Consider the following 17625-nt stretch of genomic DNA (forward strand, 5'->3'; position numbering starts at 1 on the left):
CGGGACGACGGGTTTCCCGCCAAAAGCTATGCTTCAGATAGGCTGGGCCGGATTGGAGTAGGATGAGCAGGCCGGTGCAGGCCGGGAAAGGTGGACAAGGGGACAGGCGGGCGGCCGCCATGGCGCTACTGTCGGCCGACGCGGTCGCTGTTTTCGTTCTGTCTCGCGCGACGACGATCAGCATATTTCCGAGGTTGCAAAAAGTCCAGCCGTCCGCCGGCTACGCCGTGTGTAAGTGTTCATCATTAATACGCTGCCGCTAGCACGCTGTTGATCGCGTTAGCGTCCGCCGCACGGTGTGTTCGGAAAGTATTCGTGTAAGGACAGGAAGTGAGTAGCTCGTAGAGCGAGTATCGGCGACGAGAGCCATCTTTGACGAGCATCGGCTTGTACTCGTGGGAGACGGTGGAAACACGCATTGGCGATCGACGGCGATGACGAAGGCGACGATATAGTGATACAGAGAACGGCAGCGGCGATTTGTTTTCGGCACCGTTCACAGATCATCTTCGTATCCCGGCAACCTCTCATGTATTCCGTGATCGAGGATTAGTTTCCTCGCTCGTTAATAGTGTAAGATAAGACCGCGCCGGGATCGTGGCGGGAATAACAGCGTGTGAGTGTTGTTTCGCTCCCCCTTCGTACTTAACTCATGCTGTAACTGGCCGCGTTTACAATTGTCTCGATTGCACCACGCGTTCCGGTTCCCGACGCTTTGTTACCTGTACGGAGAATTTGATTTAAACATCAGTAATAACGGCGTTAATTGGTAATTGGCGGTAATAACAGCTGAAGGATATCGTGCAGTGATATGTCGCGGAGTATCGTACGTGCGAGAATCGCAGTGCAATCATCCGTGCACGGAATGCGGCGAGTGTCTCCATAAAAAAATACTCCCGGTTCGATCGTGATCACCGGCGTGCGCCGGTGCGTCCCGGCTGGTTTCATTTATTTATTTTTCTTCTTTTTTTTTTTTTAACGGGCCGCGAAACTTTGAGCCGGCGATGTGCAGTCGATTGCTTTTTCCGCGATTCGTAAAAAATTTAACATACGCTTCGAAAAAACTTGCTCACAGCCAGATATCCCGCGTGAGAAGAGCTTGATTTTTTTTTTTACTCCGTTGCGCGGAAGTCAATACGACACAAAGCAGACACTTGAAAGTCTTGTGACTGCGAATCAACAATACTTTTATTTAATTTTCAGAAAAAAGGTCATAGGATACACACATAGAAATGGAAGGAGAAGATGGCCCTTCGGCCATCAATAATAAGCCTAATGTCATCAAAGGTGTGCTTTATTTTTAAATTTATATTTTGTAACTTATCTGTATTTCTTGAAAGTAATATTCCTTATTTAAATTCAAATAATTTTATTTATTCAAAATTTATTTATTGAAATAGAATATAAAATAGAATATTTTAAAATAAAATATTTTAATAAGGAGATATTAAATTATATATTTTTTTATTGTAAAGAATATATAATGTAATAAATACTGCATCTTAAAACTAATCACTGTCATTTAATTTCTTTTCTATTTTATCAGCGGCACAAGAGGCTATAGGAAAAATGGATGTGTTAGTATGTGGACAGTGTCATTCTGTCTTTCACTTCATCGAAGAATTTCAAGAACATCGTACAAAAGAAGGAGCATGTTCTAAAGTATCACATCTTCGTGAAAATAATGATGTTTGTATCTGCATTTTTTGTTTAGAATCCATTTGTAAAATATACAATTATATAGATTTGTGAGATAAAATTTTTCACTTGCAGAATGTACAAAAAGCACAAGTTTGGGCATTTTTATTATGGAAGGAGTCACAAATGCAACAAGAAGGTTCAGACAAGAATGCAATTAGTGCATGGCAGCTGTACCAAAAATGGTGTGATGTAAATCTACATGTGAGAGATGCATGGATTGCAGCAGGAAAGACTATACAAACGTTTACAAAAATTAGTAATACAAAAATGCAAGACACACCAATACAAGTTCAGTCAGTTACTAATGAAGGTATATTTTTAATATTGAAATGCAAAGAGAGATATATTTATAAATAATTAGGTTTGTTCACATTGTCTTTTCACATACTTTTTCACTGCTTGACAAGGTACTAAACCGATGATGGTTCGCAAAATTATTAGAAATGGACAACCAGAGGAGGCGAGCGAAGCTAAAAAAGATGCTACAAAAGTAGAAACAAAAACACAGAAGAGTGAACCTATGGTAGTTGAAGAGAAAAAAGTAGAGAAAAAAGAAAAACCAAGAATGAAACCATCATTTAAACCGAAGGTTTTCTATTTTTTTTTTTTAACATACAAAAGTACATTTTTTTCATTCATTTTACTTACTTTTCACTTTTCTGTAGAAGTCTGGTAAAGCAGCTACCGAAGAAGATGTAGAGGAAAGTAATGAAGAATATGTTGTCGAAAAAATTTTAGCTAAACGTTTTAATCCCAAAAAAATATGTTCGGAATATTTAATAAAATGGGAAGGCTATTCACAGTGAGTGTTCCTTTAATAATGTATTTTTTATTTTTCAAAAGTTTTAACAGCAGATTTTGAAATATGTAAAATTTTTCAGTGAAAACAATACATGGGAGTCTGCAGAAGCTGCAGCAGCTTGTCAAAATATGATAAATGAGTTTGAGCGAAATCTTGCGAAGCAAAAAGAGCTTAGAGCAGCTCAACAGCAGGCCAATGCAAAAGTCGCCAAAGGACGTCCTAGTTTGCCGGCGCAAAAACCAGCAGTGAAACCTGAAGCTAGCAAACCTGGTCCAAGCACGGCGGTTCAAGTTGGGTAGGCAATTTTGTTCTTTTACACAATCGACAAATAACGTAAAGTTTAATTCTACTGATAAGTGTAATACAATAATTATTGCTTGCATGTAGGCGACCAATGCGATCTAGTAAATCAAAAGCAATGGATCAAGTTAAACAGTGGTGCGGCTCAATGAAAGATGAGGACAGCGAAAGTATGTATTTAAATAACATGTGCTTGATTTGAATTCAGATCGTGTTAAATATTGCATATTTGATTAATGTGTATATATGAATATAGTATTAGGTAAGAGAAGAATTGACGATTCAGACAGCGATTCAGAGGACGAAGGAAATAGTGTTGCGAAGAGATCAAAGCTTGTCTCTGGCAGTGACGAAGATTGGACTGGAGAGTCCGAAGAAGATGGACTGATGGCTCGCCGAGATGTGATACAACGTGCATTCAGTCGTGCACAGTCTAATGGATCCAATAGAGCATCAGCCTCATCTTCCGATTTAGCAACGTCATTAGGGCTACAATCTCCCGAAGGATCAAAATCCACCCAGCCACCTGTTTTAGTAGCTAACGCTAAGGGAGTTGTTAAAGTCGATCCCAAGCAAATGCCGAATCTGTCATCTGGTGTATATGTTATGTCGCGCAAGGATGGTATCATCAAATTAGATTCATCGCCTAGCGGAAAGCTGGCGGTCAAAGGATCACCGACGTCGCAAGGCGTTTTGATGGTTCAGAATCGTGACACAGCAAATATAGTGAGGAAGCAGATAATCTCGACGCCGCAATCGAATTCAGTGACACCGGTGAAAGTCGTCTCGAAGATGGATGCGGGCCAAGTGGTGAAGGTGGTCACTTCTAAACCTATCGCGCAGAAAACGGGAGGCGTGCAAAAGTCTGAGCCTATAAAGATACAGCCGAAGCCAGACCCAACGCAAATACAGCAGATACACGTTGTGACCGCGGTGCAGACACCGATAACTCTGCAACCGAGAATAACCACTGGCATAAGACCCACTTCTGGGACACCTCAACGAACGGCGGACGGTCGTCCCTTGTTACCGAGACCGGCATTGCGCGGCACGACCACGAGTGTTCTTGGCGCTATTCGCACACCTGTCAGAATACCGCCACCGAAACAGATTCAGACGCAAACGACACGGCCAGTAATGCAGAAGCGCACGACGACGGTCGTAACCACGCAGGCATCTTCACCAAGTTCCACTGGCACGGTGACGCAGATCAGGCCCAAGTTCACAGTGCTCACAACTCCCACGCAGTCCAAACAGGTGATCAAAGCTGGAAATAGTCCAGTACAACAGCAACAAGCTAAACAGTCTCCGAAACAGACGTTACCAGGTAAAGCACAATCATTGTTATCTCCGCAGCAAAAATTATTAATGGCAAAGAGGAAAGCTCAAGAGGCCGCGGGCATAATTAAACCAAGTGGTCGTGGACTTTTAGCAGGTGCCCGCGCCACTGTGGGACGAAGTAGAGCGAAAGTAGGTGCCGAGACATCCGCAGCGGTTGCACAGGTCAAACCTAAGGAAAGCAAGCTAGCGGAGGGCGATGGACTGCACATGGAGTTCCACGAAGTCGGTTCGGAGGAAAGCAGCAGCGAGCACGAGCCCGAAATCCCTCCTGCTGCTGAACCCGATACCGTTACAGTCGCTGAACCCGAGAGTCCGCGTCCTTTCTCATTGTGTCCTCTCACGGGACGTATAATCGGTCCGGACGGCGAACCGATCGAACAACCGGAACCGGAACCCGAACCCGAGCAGATATCTACGACGCCGAAAACTATCACTACTACAACGTCCGAAACTGCGGCAGCGGATACAACGGTTACGACCACTACCACGCCAGAATTAGTCCTACCTCCTCTGGACTCGCTTGCGGAAAGTGGTGGTATCATGAGAGTCGAGATGAGCCCCGGCGGAACGACTGGCACCATTGTCCAGGCTAGCGAAACAGCGGCTCAAATCAATCTCTCGAATGTGACTGTTTCCGCGCCGGATTTGCCATGTTTAGATGATACCACTGCTGCAGTACCGGTGACCGCGCCTGCATCCACACCTCTAGCAGAAACCGCTGCTCCTGGCTCCGTTGAAACATCCGTCTCCACGGCATTGCCGACGGCTACGGTGGCGTCTACCGCAACGGCAGTATCGACCGACGGCAAGAACGAAGAGAAGATAGCGGAAGAGAGAAAAGTTACGACAGACGACGCGTCTAATCTGGTCACCATAGCCGAGCACGGTGTTGTCTATCAAGTCGCGGGTCAAGCCGAAGACGGACAGACACTTCTAGTAACACGTGGTGCCGATGGCGAACAACAGTGTGTGTACGTCACTACTGAGCAGCAAGGAGACGACGGTTCAGTCTTGACGTTGGATCACGCGGTTGCCGAGGCTGTTGCGCAGCTGATTCCTGACCAGGTTAACTTAGCGCCACAGTTTTATGTAAAAGAGGATGGAGCAGAGCCGGCCGAAAATTCGATGGTAATGTCTATAATGGATAATGCGAACGCGACTGATGTGACAGGAACTCAAGAAGATAATGACGGACAGGCACAGGTTGTAGCTCAAGTAGTGCAAGCTGAAGAACCTACTCCAGGTAATATCTTACTTTCATTCCGAATCAAAGAACTTGCTTCCGACACAACGCGAAAACATTTCATACATTTATCTGATAATCGTGATTGATTCTTTCAGGAGGAACCAGAAGAGTAGTATTACTTTTACCAGATGGAAATTTAATGATGACCGAGGTGGATGAAGAACAATACGCTGCGCTGGAACTTGACAAGTGAAGACATACATTTTTGACGTAATCTAAGATACCACGTCAATGCATCGAATTACACGCTACGCGCAAATTGTACGTTTAAAATGTGATCGTAAATTGTATATATGTAAGAACGTTCACTTCGTACATTTGCGCATTGATGATCAATAATATTCTTAATATTCAGCGATTAGACTAGATATTACAAAGTGGAGACACAGCTAACATACTGTAAAAAAAAAATCAACACATGAAAAACAAAATCTAAATCTTAGATTGAACAAAATATATGTTATAGGAATGTATGTTTCAGTCATAAAACAATTCGCTGATATCTCCATTTTAACCCTGTGTTTAACTTTTATGATATGATAGCACGGACACATGAAATACAAAGATAAAAGTAATTTCAATGAAGTGACATGATTACAGTACGTTCGAAGTAAGCATTGTATTTGTAGGAATAGTGAAGTATAATATGGGGTTTTATATTTTCCAAACAATAAGCTTTGGTAAAAAAGAATCTTATTCCGCGCATACAAAGTCTAAAAGTATAATATATTCGTTATACCGGAGATATAATACATAAGTGAATCAAATCTATTTCATTGCTAAGCCAAATAAAGAATATCAAAATATTTATTTTATTTTTATTTTTAAAATTATTTTATTACATTTAATATTCATTATGCGACTGTGTTAGAACAAATCCGGCTGAATACACTGCAAGTGCGTACTATAAATTAAAAGTTTGTATCACTACTCGACATAAATAGATGAAAACATGATGCAAACAACTTTGATATAAATGTCTAACGTATATATTTTCCCCTCCCCCAAAAAAATAATGTGATAAAATCGCTAAAAGCAATTATACTGATAATGATACGTTTTATCGTTCGAATCTTTTATGTCAATTTAATACACTTTAATGTATAGTACGCATTTGCATCGAATTGAATTCATTAATAAATTACACGGACTATGTATGCGTATCTATAGGATAAATAAGTGCACCGTATAATAAAATAATTATGATTTCTGAACCTATAAAGCTTAAAATACAATGTTGTTGAACGGAGTATCGTTGCGTCCTATTATTAAACCCGTTTCCTATTTGAATAATAGCAGATAATTCTAAAATATGCGAAGTGACAAGGCTATGTGTAACGCATTCAAATAAAAATGAAGCATGCTGTTTATACATTGTGAAATAACATCTGTGAAATCTATTTGCGACTCCTGCAATGAAATGAACGTGATTCCAATTTTTTTTTCTTTTTTTTTTTTTTTTATAGCGTTAAAGGGCAGAAAATGTGACGTACTACATATCGACAATGTTTTATTTCTGTTTCGTATATTTAGAATACGCTAGAATATAAATGTTTTTTCATAAGTTTGTATTTACTTCCCAAGTTTGTTGTATAATCCAATTAATATCGCTTTTAATCTGTAATAAATGTAAAACTATAACTTTTTACAAGTCAGTCTATTTGCGAAGTATCATCCTGTGTGAAAAATCCCGTTCGAAGCGTCGGCACACGTAATCCCCATGATAAAATTTCGTACCGGGTATTTAAAGCTTATCATTTCATCAATTCAATAGCTTCAGTATACAGGAAATCATAATGCATTCATATTCAATGCATATGTAATTAATTGAAAATATGCAGCGAAGCCAGAGCGATAAGCTATATGTCATTTAATTTCTTTACCTTTCTTAAAAGAACCAAATTAACTCCCCCATCGATCAGTCTACGGAAGAAAAGTGCTCCAAAAGCAGAGTTACAGAAGACAGTTTTGATCGCGATCCCTAATTCTGTGGAATTTCGCAACTACAAGTCGAACAAAGTGTACAAGGTATATATTGTAGAATGTGATGTTTCAATGTAATAACATTCCCATTTTTCGTTGCAGAAAGCCATCACACTACGAAATGTCAGTACGTCTCTAGCCAGATTTCAATTGGCAGTTAGACCTGATTATTCACGATTCACCGTCATGATTGAATATAAAGGACAAAGAGGAGGTATTTTTCCAGGAATGCATGTGAGATTGGTTATTTCTTTTCGCTCTGATGTCTTGGACGAATTTGATGAACCGCTAGTGATAAATGTGCAACACGGACGTTCGGTGGTGATTAAATTACGCGGATATCGTGATCCACCGATATTGAAAGGTATATGAATTTACAATTGTGATAAGCATAATCTCATTGAATCTGATCTGATTTGATAAAAGAAGTAATGTTAAAGAGAAAAGTTAAAATCTCTTTTATATACCATTTTTTGTTCTCACAGTGATTAATATTCCATATTTGCAATGTCCGCAAAAAGAATGGCACACAATGACAAGAAATGTAGAATGGATCACAGAACTTCCGTTTGAACGAACAAATTCTCACGAAGAAGTATAGTTTGTTTTCTATTTTTTTAATAATATCCCGAATAATTACATTTCCTTTTTTTAAAGAAAGAATAAATGAAAATTACAGTCTGATGATTCACCTACCGATAGAAGCAACAGCGCATCGAGCACATCCACAGAGGAAGTCTTGAATTGTAAGAAATTAAAGACCTTTGATTGTGGAGAATGTCTTGTGGGTGAACAAGTTACTTTATCCTTGATGGTTAAAAACATCGGCGGCGAGGGAAGATTCTTCATCATGAGCGAAATCGATTGGTTTTCGATGCATATCGAGGTAAAAATATGATACTAAAATAGAATAACAAACACATTCATTAGAAATATGTATATATATAACTGAATATCTTTTTTTTTCAGGATGTTACTACTAATAATATGCTGATTTTGCCATCTTTTGCTATGTGGCCTGCATATTTTACACTCAAATCTCAAGAATATATGTATCTGTATATCTACTTCTCTCCTGACACTCACGGAATGCATGTAAATTAGAATACAAAAAAAGTTTAATTTTTTTCTACAAGATAATTCTCTCTAAAATTAGATGGAACCAATATATGCGATTTGCGACAATTGTTCTGTGATAGCAACAGAGATCGTCGGAGATGCAGTCACATATAAGCAGCAGTAGAACTATGAGGTATTTATTCTGTCTTGTATATACGTTCATGTTAATAATTCGCACTTTCTTTAAAATTAAAAAGAAAAACAATTTTTTCTATCAATTTTAAATAAAAGAATTTACCTTATTTTATCGCGTCAGGAGCATTTTTTCAAGCATGCGATGAAAAAACCAACAGAATCACTTTCAGGACCAAATCTGCGTACTTTTTTCGCATTCTCATCGGTCAAACCATCCACGGTATATCCTGGAGTGCCATGTCTGTCGGTTTTTATCCGTTCGCTGGCGGATTCTAATGTTAACTCTGGAAATTGCTTCAATGCCCAAGCGATGAGTCCTTCATTCTCCGCTATTGTGACAGTGCATGTGCTATACACCAATGTTCCTTTCGGTTTTAAAAGGCGGACAGCCTGTGCAAAGCATTTACACCTAAGCATGTATATGTTGCAGGTATATGCATACAGCAATTAAGTTGTTAACTTACAGCAGTAAAGAGACTTCGCTGCAAAGGAACGTAAGAACGAAGCTGCGCCGACGTGATTGTATTATACAATTGCGGCCTTTGACCCAGCGCGCTGCATGGGGTGTCTAAGAGAATACGATCAAAGTAATCTTCTTCGTATGGAGGCCCATCAGTATGGACGGAAATGTGTTCTTGCTCAATAACGGCCTTCGTAGCATCGTAACAAAATATTTTAATATTCTCGTCGTTACACTTTTCTTTAAACCGTATTACCTTGCCCGAATTTTTTTCTAAAGCTATAATTGTACCCTAAAAATTGCACTAGATAATGAATTTATTATCTATATTTTTTACATTTGTTTCTTTTTAACGTTTCAAGGAATAAACATTTGTTTATTTGCTTTAATATAAGAAAAAGAAATATAAAAGAGTAGATAGCTACAAAGGACTCTGTGTTGTGCACAAATTGTTACAAATTGTTTTTACCTGCCCTTTCATAAGAAATGAAATATGCGTGGTCTTGTTACCAGGTGCAGCACACATGTCCAAGATTGTCTCACCCGGCTGGGGATTTAATACTAGACTGCATATGATGGATGGCAAATTTTGTAACAGCGCATGTGGTCTCAAAGATTCGTCATTCACATTTAATTGTGGAACTCGTGAGATTACATCAGTCATAATTATGGCGATACCGCTGAAAGATGATTTACAGCATTATTTCGTGCTACATATGAGAGACAGATACGAAAACTTTCATAATAAAACGAAATGAAATAAAGCATATATAAAACAATTTGTTATTAGGAACAACACATTTCAACGAAGATACTTGCAATTCGGTTGGAAGAATTTTCTAATAATGTAAAGAAGTAAGTAATTATCTTTAATTTGCGAACTGCTTTTTTACCGTGGATTTTTTGCAGCTTTGCCAAATAATTCTTTCCTCGTTTGTCGAAGAATGCCATTGCCTAAATATATCTTATTGCCATCTGCATACGGTTTAATTAAGCCCTTCTTGCACTGACCAGCGACATCGGCAAATACACTAACCTTAGTGTCAATATTTAAACCTATAATGCATTTAATAGATTATTAAAGATTCTTCTGGATGAATATACGAAGAATTATATATAAAAATTACCATTGGGCATTCCAATGATGCCAGGAGCATAAACGTGAGATCCTCTTAGTACAGCTGCACCACATGCAGCATCAACAACAATTTCATCCGGATATCTATTTAAATCAAGAGATACTGATGAATCCCAACCGTCAACGGCAATTATTCCATTTGGAAGATCCGGCAAAAAGTGAATAGATGGATCTGGTTTATCATTCTAATATAACGGATTGTACATGTCAAATTCTTGTAGTAGGAAAAAATAATTTTAGAAAATGTTGGAATATTTTTCAATATATCAATTTTTTATTATAGTAAGTTTATTGTAGTAAGTAGCTTTTTATTATAGTAAAAGTATCAGAAAGTATCAATTTCTTGAAATTATTAAAATATTATAATTATCGCTAGTTTTTCTTTGCCCTCTCAACATACCTGCTTTAATGCATTTTTTAGTTTCTCCAGATCATCCGTATAATGAAAATTATCTAATCTGTAAATAGTTGTCTTAGGTGTTGTGCACATCCACTTGCAGAGAGTATCGACCTTTTCCTATAATTTTTTTTTCTAGATTAGAAAATGCTACGTTTGATTCTTTATAAAAACAAGAATACCTGAATTTCGGATTTTTCCAAGTATCTGCCATTGATAATAACTTTTCCAAAATCTGTTATTAATTCATTATATATTTCAGATTTCTTTTTAAACGGCGATTCTCCAAAATTATGTAATAATTGTGGCATTATTTCTTCTTTTGTTTCTCTACTTGTATTCTTCAAAAAAAATATCTCTGTACAAATTGTTCTGAAATTGTTAAAACACAGGTTTAGCATAATATAGTTAAACATATTTTTGAATTGTACATAAAATCTTGAAAATAATCAGAAAATTGTTCATAAAAATAGATGGCTATCTAGATGTTTTCTGTTTGGTAAGATTTAAGAATTTGAATAGGTTTGAAGGTTGTTAGAAAACCGGTTGTGAGAAAAACCATAAACAATGACATGACAACTCTCACAAAGTTCTTCTATTCCATTTCCAACTCTACAAATCTTGTCTTACTTAGCATTTAGAAACGTATGACTTGAGAAATAAAATAAAATATAATCAGAAGAAATAAAGAATAATCAGTGCTTAATTATTTCTTGAATGACATGGCAAACAATGAAGAATTGAATAAAGGTATGTGAATAATTTCTTTGTTATTAACAGTCATTTAAAATAAAAAGATTATAAAGGCACATAATTAGATTCGTTTTATATTATATTAATATTATCTGATACTTTATGCTTTTAATTTATGTATAATATATATTTAATACAGTTTTGCTTAATATATCACGAATAAAATGCCCACCTTTACAAGATTATCAACTACTTCAATTACATATACATAAAGCACGCCAAGATGTCGTGAATCTTAAAAAAAGATTGTGTCATGCTAGAAAAGACTTGGAAGAAGAGAAACGTAAACGACGAATAATGGAAAATCATAAAAACTCATTGGTACATTAAATTTTACATATAGAAAAAGATAGAAAAGAGCAAATATTCTTTATAATTTGCATTTTGATATTTAATTTTTTTTTTTTAAGGAATATCAAATTCACATAGTTAGAGAAGTGTTGTTCCATGATAAAAGAATAAACTTATGTGACGAAATAAAGGAAAAATTAAAATTTCTTAACAGATCAACAGCTGAAGTCAGACGTAATAATTTATATGTCCAAAGCAAAAAGAATGATAAGCAGTAAGTATCATGTATATTATTAATATTTAATAATATCTGATTTACATTGTCACTTGATTATTTGCAGTTTGTCTACAATAGCAGAAACAGATTCTACAGGTTCAATCCTAAGTGACTTAAATTGTTTATCAAAATCAGAAGATGATTTGGAAACTGAGGCTATTATGAGAGCTCATAAGTATAAAGAATGGAAAAAGTATGAACCTATTAACGAATATTCTGCAACAAATAAACAGTGCAGTACATTAGATAAAGTTGCAGAATTTAACTTGTCAAATAGAGTAACATCTACAATAGCTAAATCAAACATTGACAAATGTTCAATACTTTGTGAAAATAAGTTTACACTCAATAAAGAAAATAGTAATTCTAATCTGATAAATACAGAAGTAGCTAAAAATCATAACTTTATATCAAAAATAGTTATTAGACCGAGTCTATGTGTTGTGTGTGATAAAAGGTAAATTTGAAGATAATTTATGACAGTAACAATATAATAATAATGATAAATATAATGAATGTATTTTCTGTTTTGTTTCAGAATAAAATTTGGAAAAACAGGATTAAGATGTAAACTCTGTAAAATGTCTCTGCATATAGAATGTAAGATTCAAACTATTCCACTTTGTGTTCCTGAAAGTGAATATTACGGAATGAATCTGTAAGCATCACAATATATTATTTCTTATGCAGCTATTAAGAGAATTTCAAATTGTCAACAAGTAAAATTAATCCTTGAAAACTCATTTGACAATGGACTTATTCTAGAAAAGTCCAACAAATAATTTAATTAAATCTTATTAATTGTTTATATTATTCGTAAATGTGATTATTAACAAATGTTTAATTTCAAATGTTATTGTGTTAAAAATAATAAATTGTACAGAATGAAATTTGGAACATGGACATAACCCTATTTGCTATAATCATCTATTTCTGCTATGCATATTATCATATTTAATTAATCAAAAAGCATAGTATAAAGATTTATTTCACATACAACTCGAGTATACTGCAGGAATTGCGATATTGAAAGAGGCAATAACTATTGCAAGGCAGAACTTTGTTTTTTTTCTCCTGTTTATATTTACAAACAAAAATATGTAATACTCAGCGCCCTCAGCATACTGGCTATAATACTGAATTCAGTGTCAATAATTTTATTCTCCTTAGGGTGTATTCAGACAAATTTGTATAGGCGCATAAGCATATGCATAAAAAAGTTAAATAATTCATTTCTCATTCTTATGGACCAATCAATATGCTTTTGCGTATATGCAAATCTGTCTGGACATATCTTGAGTGTGTGCTTTACGAAAAGAGAGTAGCACATCTAAAGTATCCATTGTTCGTGATTATACAATATGAGAAAATGGACGTCATTTCGGAGCAAAGAGAATGACTAATAGGAAAATCTGAAAGTCTGAGTCATATACATTGCATTAAAGATGTCTAAAATTAATTAGATGTCAAAATATTAGAGAGATATTAAGGTTAAACGTTTAAGTTGCGTTTGTACAATAGTTTTACTTTGCCGCCATCTCCTCTGCCCATGTGATCACTGATGCATCAGAAAATGTTGCATCATGTATTTTTTTTAAAGAGAAAATATGCCAATTTTTATACTACATTAACTTTTCTTCTTTGTTTTTATTCTAGGAACAGTTTCTTAAAGTATCTTCCGCTATTTGATATCGGTATATTGCAATTTGACGTTTTCTCGTCATGTTTTACAATAACATCACAAGTCTATAGGATTTAAAAAATGTGAGTTTGCAGTTACTTTTGTTCGTTAATCTAATTTAGATTAATTATCTCATACTTGATGCAGCGACTTGATTTAGACGGACATGGATTAAATATAGAAACAAATGAGATTACATTTGTTTGTTCTATTGTCAATCGAAACATCGACGGCGCATACTTGGCAACAATTTCGAAATTTCCGAGTTGGCGTTTACACCCGCCATCTATCAGGCTGCTCGCGTAGCATTCCTAATTTTCACCATCACGTGATGCACCGGGCCAATCGCGGCGGTTCGGTGCCCTATACGTGGCATAAGGCATGAATCCTTTCCACGTCCGCCATTTTGACATACGGTACTTTTCGAGAGTGTTGGTTTTATGTTTTATCGTTTCTCGTGAAAATAATCTTTTTTACTGAAACGTAAGTAACGCAAGTGGCGTATATGTGCAACGTGACGTTACCAAAGAACTCGATAGTAAGAGCAAGTCTCTGGGTAATGGATCTTTGAGCGGGGAACCTTTGACGAGTTCGCTGGGGAGTAGGTCGAAGGTGACAGACAACCGGGTGTACGCAGTGGCTTCGCAAACCGCACAATATCCGCCTCGTTCGCAGTATTACGCGCCACTGGCCCTTTAAATTGTACGAACACCCTTTAGAACTGCATAGATCGCCAGCGGAGCAGTCTATAGTGATCCCCGAGGGTATGCTAGTCCGATAATCATAGCGATGTATTAAAATGAGAATCGATAAGCGGGCAGCGTGAGCATCTCGTGCGTGTGTACGACCTTTTTTTTCCCCCTCAATCGCGATTAAGAGCCGAACGTACGATTCTCACTATTGTCGGAATTAATCCGGTCGTCTCGTCTCGCGGGTGCCTTTTAACGTGATCAGGTTAGTTTGCGAGGCTTTTGTGACGCCAGATACGACGATTATACGTGTGTATACGTGACGGTATGCCGCGTACCGGAGAACCTCTTGTATTACGCATCGCATTTCGAGGAACGCGTGTTGCGTCGTGGTCGAACGAGTTTCTTTCTTATTCACCCACGTGCAATTCGGTCGTTCCTCGCAATGTTCCTTTGCAAAGTTCATCACCTCTCCCTCGACTTTGTGCATGAGAGACAGGAGAAATAAAAAATCGTGATCTCAATACGTGACACGTTGCATTTATCATCGCGATAATATCAAATGGCATTTAAACAAGTAAATTTGTGTATTTTCTCACGCTACTCGCGCACTTACCAACGAAATATTATTCTTACTGGGACGATATAAAATTTCTTGTTTCGCAACACATTTGTTTCTGCGATTTAAAGAATGCATGTACATTTTTGTGTCTTTATAGCATATTCTTCATTATGTTTTATACCGCTTTATTTCAACCGTATGTTATAATCAGAATTCAAACTGAGAGATAGAATAATGAAATAATTTAATATTGTTGTAATAGAATGATGATGCATTTTTTAAAAATATAACATTGTTATGTATTTTACAAGAACATTATGAAGTATCTATTAAATATATATTGCTATTCTATGTTTCAGGTGACACAACTAGTACCAACCATGGGGAATATGTTTGCAACGTTATTCAAAGGCCTGTTTGGCAAAAAAGAAATGAGGATTTTGATGGTGGGTCTCGATGCAGCGGGTAAAACCACAATTCTGTACAAATTAAAATTAGGGGAAATTGTTACTACAATTCCTACTATAGGTACGTTTATTTTTTTATAATCTTTACTTATCATTACTTAAAGAATAATAATAATATGTTTATTTATACAAAAACTTATCGATTATTGTAATTAGTAATAAAATATTTAAATACAAAATTTGGCATATTTTACTTTTTGTATTGAATGATATGCGCTTAAATGTGATAATTTCTAAATATGTGCAAGATAGCAATATTACACATGTAAATATGTTTTTTAGGTTTCAATGTAGAAACGGTTGAGTATAAGAATATAAGTTTCACTGTATGGGATGTGGGTGGCCAAGACAAAATAAGACCTTTATGGCGGCATTATTTTCAGAATACACAAGTATGTATTTTAATTAAAATGTTAATATTTTTAGATATTAATATTAAATACATAAGAAAAATTGCAAATGTATGACATTGATTTACCAATCAAAAATCAGAATCTAATAATTTTTTTATTGTTTTATTGCATATTTGTATCGTATTATGTTTTGTTATTGTAATTATAGGGGTTGATATTCGTCGTTGATAGTAATGATAGGGAACGTATCGGTGAAGCACGTGAAGAATTGATGAGAATGCTAGCAGAAGATGAACTCAGAGATGCAGTACTTCTCATATTTGCTAACAAACAAGTAAGTAAATTTTTATTGAGTCTTACAAAAAAATGTTAATAAGAGACATAATTAAACGAATAATAATTCAGGATCTGCCAAATGCAATGAACGCAGCAGAGATTACCGACAAGTTGGGATTACATTCTCTACGTAATCGCAATTGGTACATCCAAGCAACGTGTGCCACAAGTGGTGACGGACTTTACGAGGGCCTCGATTGGCTTTCCAATCAGCTGAAAAATGCCAACCGCTAATTGGAAAATTATTCTGTCAACATTCAGTTGCTATATTAACATCATACAAAAACAGCTGCACACCTGTCCCCCCCTATGAAATGAATAACATTATAAAAAATAATGCAAACTGCAAGGTCTTTTTGAGATCTTGAAGGCAAGATATAGGATTATTATTGAGAATTGTCTCCGTGTCAGCAAGTTTTTTGGGGGGGAAAGGAGTGGGGAAGCGGCCGCAGGCACACGATCGAACGGCCACACCGGACTATTGCCTTGCGCAACTTATTATTATAATTATTATTATATTAGCATTATAGTTACACTTTTTACACAGAGATGCCACAAGAATGTGGAAAACTTGGAAATAATTATATTAAAGTACCTAACTCTGAAACATACGATACACATTGATTAATGAATAATTTAAACGATACCTTCTCGGTGAGGAAATTTAAGAACACGGGAAAAAAAAAAAGAGTAAGTACCCACAGTGTTGTCAGTTTTGAATGCGTTGGACATACTGATTATCATAATGTAGCTGCATATTGTACATTACATTATATAAATACGATAAAATGTGATCAATAGACGAGAGAATGTTGCTCTGTCCACTACATTTACAAAAAAAAAAAAAAAAAAAATCGCTCTTCAGCCCAGCGCGGTTGACACGAAAAACGCAGAAAGTGATTGCAGCAGCCGGTGCAATGACTTACTACTAATTCCTAGTTACAAAAGTTTCTTTTTATTTTTTTAAGTTTCTCGGCGATAGAAAACTTGGGAAAACAGAAGCTATATACGGATGGTTATCTCGCTAGTTGGTAGCGGCAGGTGTGCATCCTTCCTCCTTTTCACCTGCCCGCCTTCAAAACTTATAGTTATCCAACCATGTATATCTCACTATAAAGGAGATATCATTTATTTATTGCACCTCGATAAGGTAAATTAGAATATATCCTCGACATTCCGAAATTGTGCAGTGAACGTGACGGAAAATTCACAGAGACTCGAAAGAAATTTAGAGAGACTTGAACATTCGAATCGTCAGCGAAAAGAGTCAGGCCTCGCAATTATTAAATCAAGCACTTTCGATCTCGTGGCGTATTTACACGCCTACGATTTCGACGCTAATTCGCGGTCATTCTTCGATGTCCTAACGTTTTTTCTGTCTTTGAGATACATTGTTTTTACGAGATGCTCCTTCCCCTAATTTCATTGGATCGCCTTTTCGTCATATGCGAAAATTCATATAATTATGTATGAATGTTTAAACAATTTGTGAAATATATTGTAATTGTGCTTTATGTAGTCTATGCATTATTTGCCATTGATTAGTGTTTTGTCTTTGTTGTTTAGATTGATTAGCTCGTTTCGGAGATAATCA

The 17625-nt window shown here is 36.3% G+C and overlaps 5 protein-coding genes across 16 annotated transcripts; 4 read left to right on the forward strand and 1 right to left on the reverse strand.

The window, feature by feature from the left end:
• Positions 1 to 82: 82 nt before the first annotated feature.
• Chro (chromator) lies at positions 83 to 6640 on the forward strand. 8 transcript variants are annotated; one of them, XM_012359129.2, is made up of 11 exons: positions 83 to 231; positions 1204 to 1287; positions 1547 to 1689; positions 1774 to 2011; positions 2109 to 2290; positions 2367 to 2503; positions 2583 to 2798; positions 2891 to 2973; positions 3060 to 4130; positions 4236 to 5387; positions 5486 to 6640. In XM_012359129.2, exons 2-11 carry the CDS (start codon positions 1233 to 1235, stop codon positions 5581 to 5583), a joined length of 3375 nt encoding a protein of 1124 aa, XP_012214552.2. In that variant the 5' UTR covers positions 83 to 231; positions 1204 to 1232; the 3' UTR covers positions 5584 to 6640. The 8 variants fall into 8 exon arrangements, with proteins under 8 accessions (XP_012214552.2, XP_012214553.2, XP_012214551.2 ...); XM_012359130.2 differs by having other exon boundaries at positions 4239 to 5387; XM_012359128.2 differs by having other exon boundaries at positions 3060 to 5387.
• Positions 6641 to 6790: 150 nt separating this feature from the next.
• Positions 6791 to 8701, forward strand: LOC105667377 (deleted in lung and esophageal cancer protein 1 homolog). Of its 2 annotated transcripts, XM_012359141.2 has the most exons (6): positions 6791 to 7418; positions 7476 to 7737; positions 7859 to 7968; positions 8053 to 8259; positions 8343 to 8468; positions 8530 to 8701. In XM_012359141.2, the coding sequence occupies exons 1-6, from the start codon at positions 7254 to 7256 to the stop codon at positions 8614 to 8616; spliced, it is 957 nt and encodes a 318-aa protein (XP_012214564.1). In that variant the 5' UTR covers positions 6791 to 7253; the 3' UTR covers positions 8617 to 8701. The 2 variants fall into 2 exon arrangements, with proteins under 2 accessions (XP_012214564.1, XP_067211185.1); XM_067355084.1 differs by lacking the exons at positions 8343 to 8468; positions 8530 to 8701 and having other exon boundaries at positions 6791 to 7130; positions 7286 to 7418; positions 8053 to 8295.
• Positions 8702 to 8731: 30 nt separating this feature from the next.
• Positions 8732 to 13183, reverse strand: LOC105667376 (tRNA (cytosine(72)-C(5))-methyltransferase NSUN6). Its single transcript, XM_067355075.1, has 8 exons — positions 12941 to 13183; positions 10805 to 10994; positions 10626 to 10742; positions 10215 to 10410; positions 9981 to 10143; positions 9557 to 9767; positions 9092 to 9379; positions 8732 to 9017 (listed from the first exon to the last, which is right to left on the reverse strand). Exons 2-8 carry the CDS (start codon positions 10931 to 10933, stop codon positions 8745 to 8747), a joined length of 1377 nt encoding a protein of 458 aa, XP_067211176.1. The 5' UTR covers positions 10934 to 10994; positions 12941 to 13183; the 3' UTR covers positions 8732 to 8744.
• Positions 11077 to 12668, forward strand: LOC136999925 (rac GTPase-activating protein 1-like). The gene is made up of 5 exons (XM_067355082.1): positions 11077 to 11372; positions 11515 to 11696; positions 11786 to 11940; positions 12008 to 12400; positions 12482 to 12668. Exons 1-5 carry the CDS (start codon positions 11345 to 11347, stop codon positions 12603 to 12605), a joined length of 882 nt encoding a protein of 293 aa, XP_067211183.1. The 5' UTR covers positions 11077 to 11344; the 3' UTR covers positions 12606 to 12668.
• A 790-nt stretch (positions 13184 to 13973) lies between the features above and the next one.
• Arf1 (ADP-ribosylation factor 1) lies at positions 13974 to 17545 on the forward strand. Of its 4 annotated transcripts, none has more exons than XM_067355086.1 (5): positions 13974 to 14107; positions 15235 to 15403; positions 15625 to 15734; positions 15904 to 16029; positions 16101 to 17545. In XM_067355086.1, the coding sequence occupies exons 2-5, from the start codon at positions 15256 to 15258 to the stop codon at positions 16263 to 16265; spliced, it is 549 nt and encodes a 182-aa protein (XP_067211187.1). In that variant the 5' UTR covers positions 13974 to 14107; positions 15235 to 15255; the 3' UTR covers positions 16266 to 17545. The 4 variants fall into 4 exon arrangements, with proteins under 4 accessions (XP_067211187.1, XP_067211188.1, XP_012214531.2 ...); XM_067355087.1 differs by having other exon boundaries at positions 14008 to 14388; XM_012359108.2 differs by having other exon boundaries at positions 14017 to 14040.
• The last annotated feature ends 80 nt before the right edge of the window (positions 17546 to 17625 follow it).

The sequence above is a fragment of the Linepithema humile genome, chromosome 5, assembly GCF_040581485.1.
Source record: "Linepithema humile isolate Giens D197 chromosome 5, Lhum_UNIL_v1.0, whole genome shotgun sequence".
Lineage (NCBI taxonomy): Eukaryota > Metazoa > Arthropoda > Insecta > Hymenoptera > Formicidae > Linepithema > Linepithema humile.

Bases quoted from the DNA above. Each gene is read 5' to 3' on its own strand.
- LOC105667376 (XM_067355075.1), bottom strand. From the start codon at position 10,933: ATGCCACAATTATTACATAATTTTGGAGAATCGCCGTTTAAAAAGAAA. The intron at 10,743-10,804 runs GTATTCTTGTTT...AAAAAATTATAG, and splicing joins TGGAAAAATCCGAAATTCAG to GAAAAGGTCGATACTCTCTG. The intron at 10,144-10,214 runs GTAATTTTTATA...AATGCATTATAG, and splicing joins CATCATTGGAATGCCCAATG to GTTTAAATATTGACACTAAG.
- LOC136999925 (XM_067355082.1), top strand. From the start codon at position 11,345: ATGGCAAACAATGAAGAATTGAATAAAG. The intron at 11,941-12,007 runs GTAAGTATCATG...GATTATTTGCAG, and splicing joins AGCAAAAAGAATGATAAGCA to TTTGTCTACAATAGCAGAAA. The intron at 12,401-12,481 runs GTAAATTTGAAG...GTTTTGTTTCAG, and splicing joins TGTGTTGTGTGTGATAAAAG to AATAAAATTTGGAAAAACAG.
- Chro (XM_012359128.2), top strand. From the start codon at position 1,233: ATGGAAGGAGAAGATGGCCCTTCGGCCATCAATAATAAGCCTAATGTC. The intron at 1,690-1,773 runs GTTTGTATCTGC...TTTCACTTGCAG, and splicing joins ATCTTCGTGAAAATAATGAT to AATGTACAAAAAGCACAAGT. The intron at 2,291-2,366 runs GTTTTCTATTTT...ACTTTTCTGTAG, and splicing joins AACCATCATTTAAACCGAAG to AAGTCTGGTAAAGCAGCTAC.
- Arf1 (XM_067355086.1), top strand. From the start codon at position 15,256: ATGGGGAATATGTTTGCAACGTTATTCAAAGGCCTGTTTGGCAAAAAA. The intron at 15,404-15,624 runs GTACGTTTATTT...TATGTTTTTTAG, and splicing joins TACTACAATTCCTACTATAG to GTTTCAATGTAGAAACGGTT. The intron at 16,030-16,100 runs GTAAGTAAATTT...ATAATAATTCAG, and splicing joins TCATATTTGCTAACAAACAA to GATCTGCCAAATGCAATGAA.
- LOC105667377 (XM_012359141.2), top strand. From the start codon at position 7,254: ATGTCATTTAATTTCTTTACCTTTCTTAAAAGAACCAAATTAACTCCC. The intron at 7,419-7,475 runs GTATATATTGTA...TTTTCGTTGCAG, and splicing joins AGTCGAACAAAGTGTACAAG to AAAGCCATCACACTACGAAA. The intron at 8,469-8,529 runs GTAAATTAGAAT...CTCTAAAATTAG, and splicing joins CTGACACTCACGGAATGCAT to ATGGAACCAATATATGCGAT.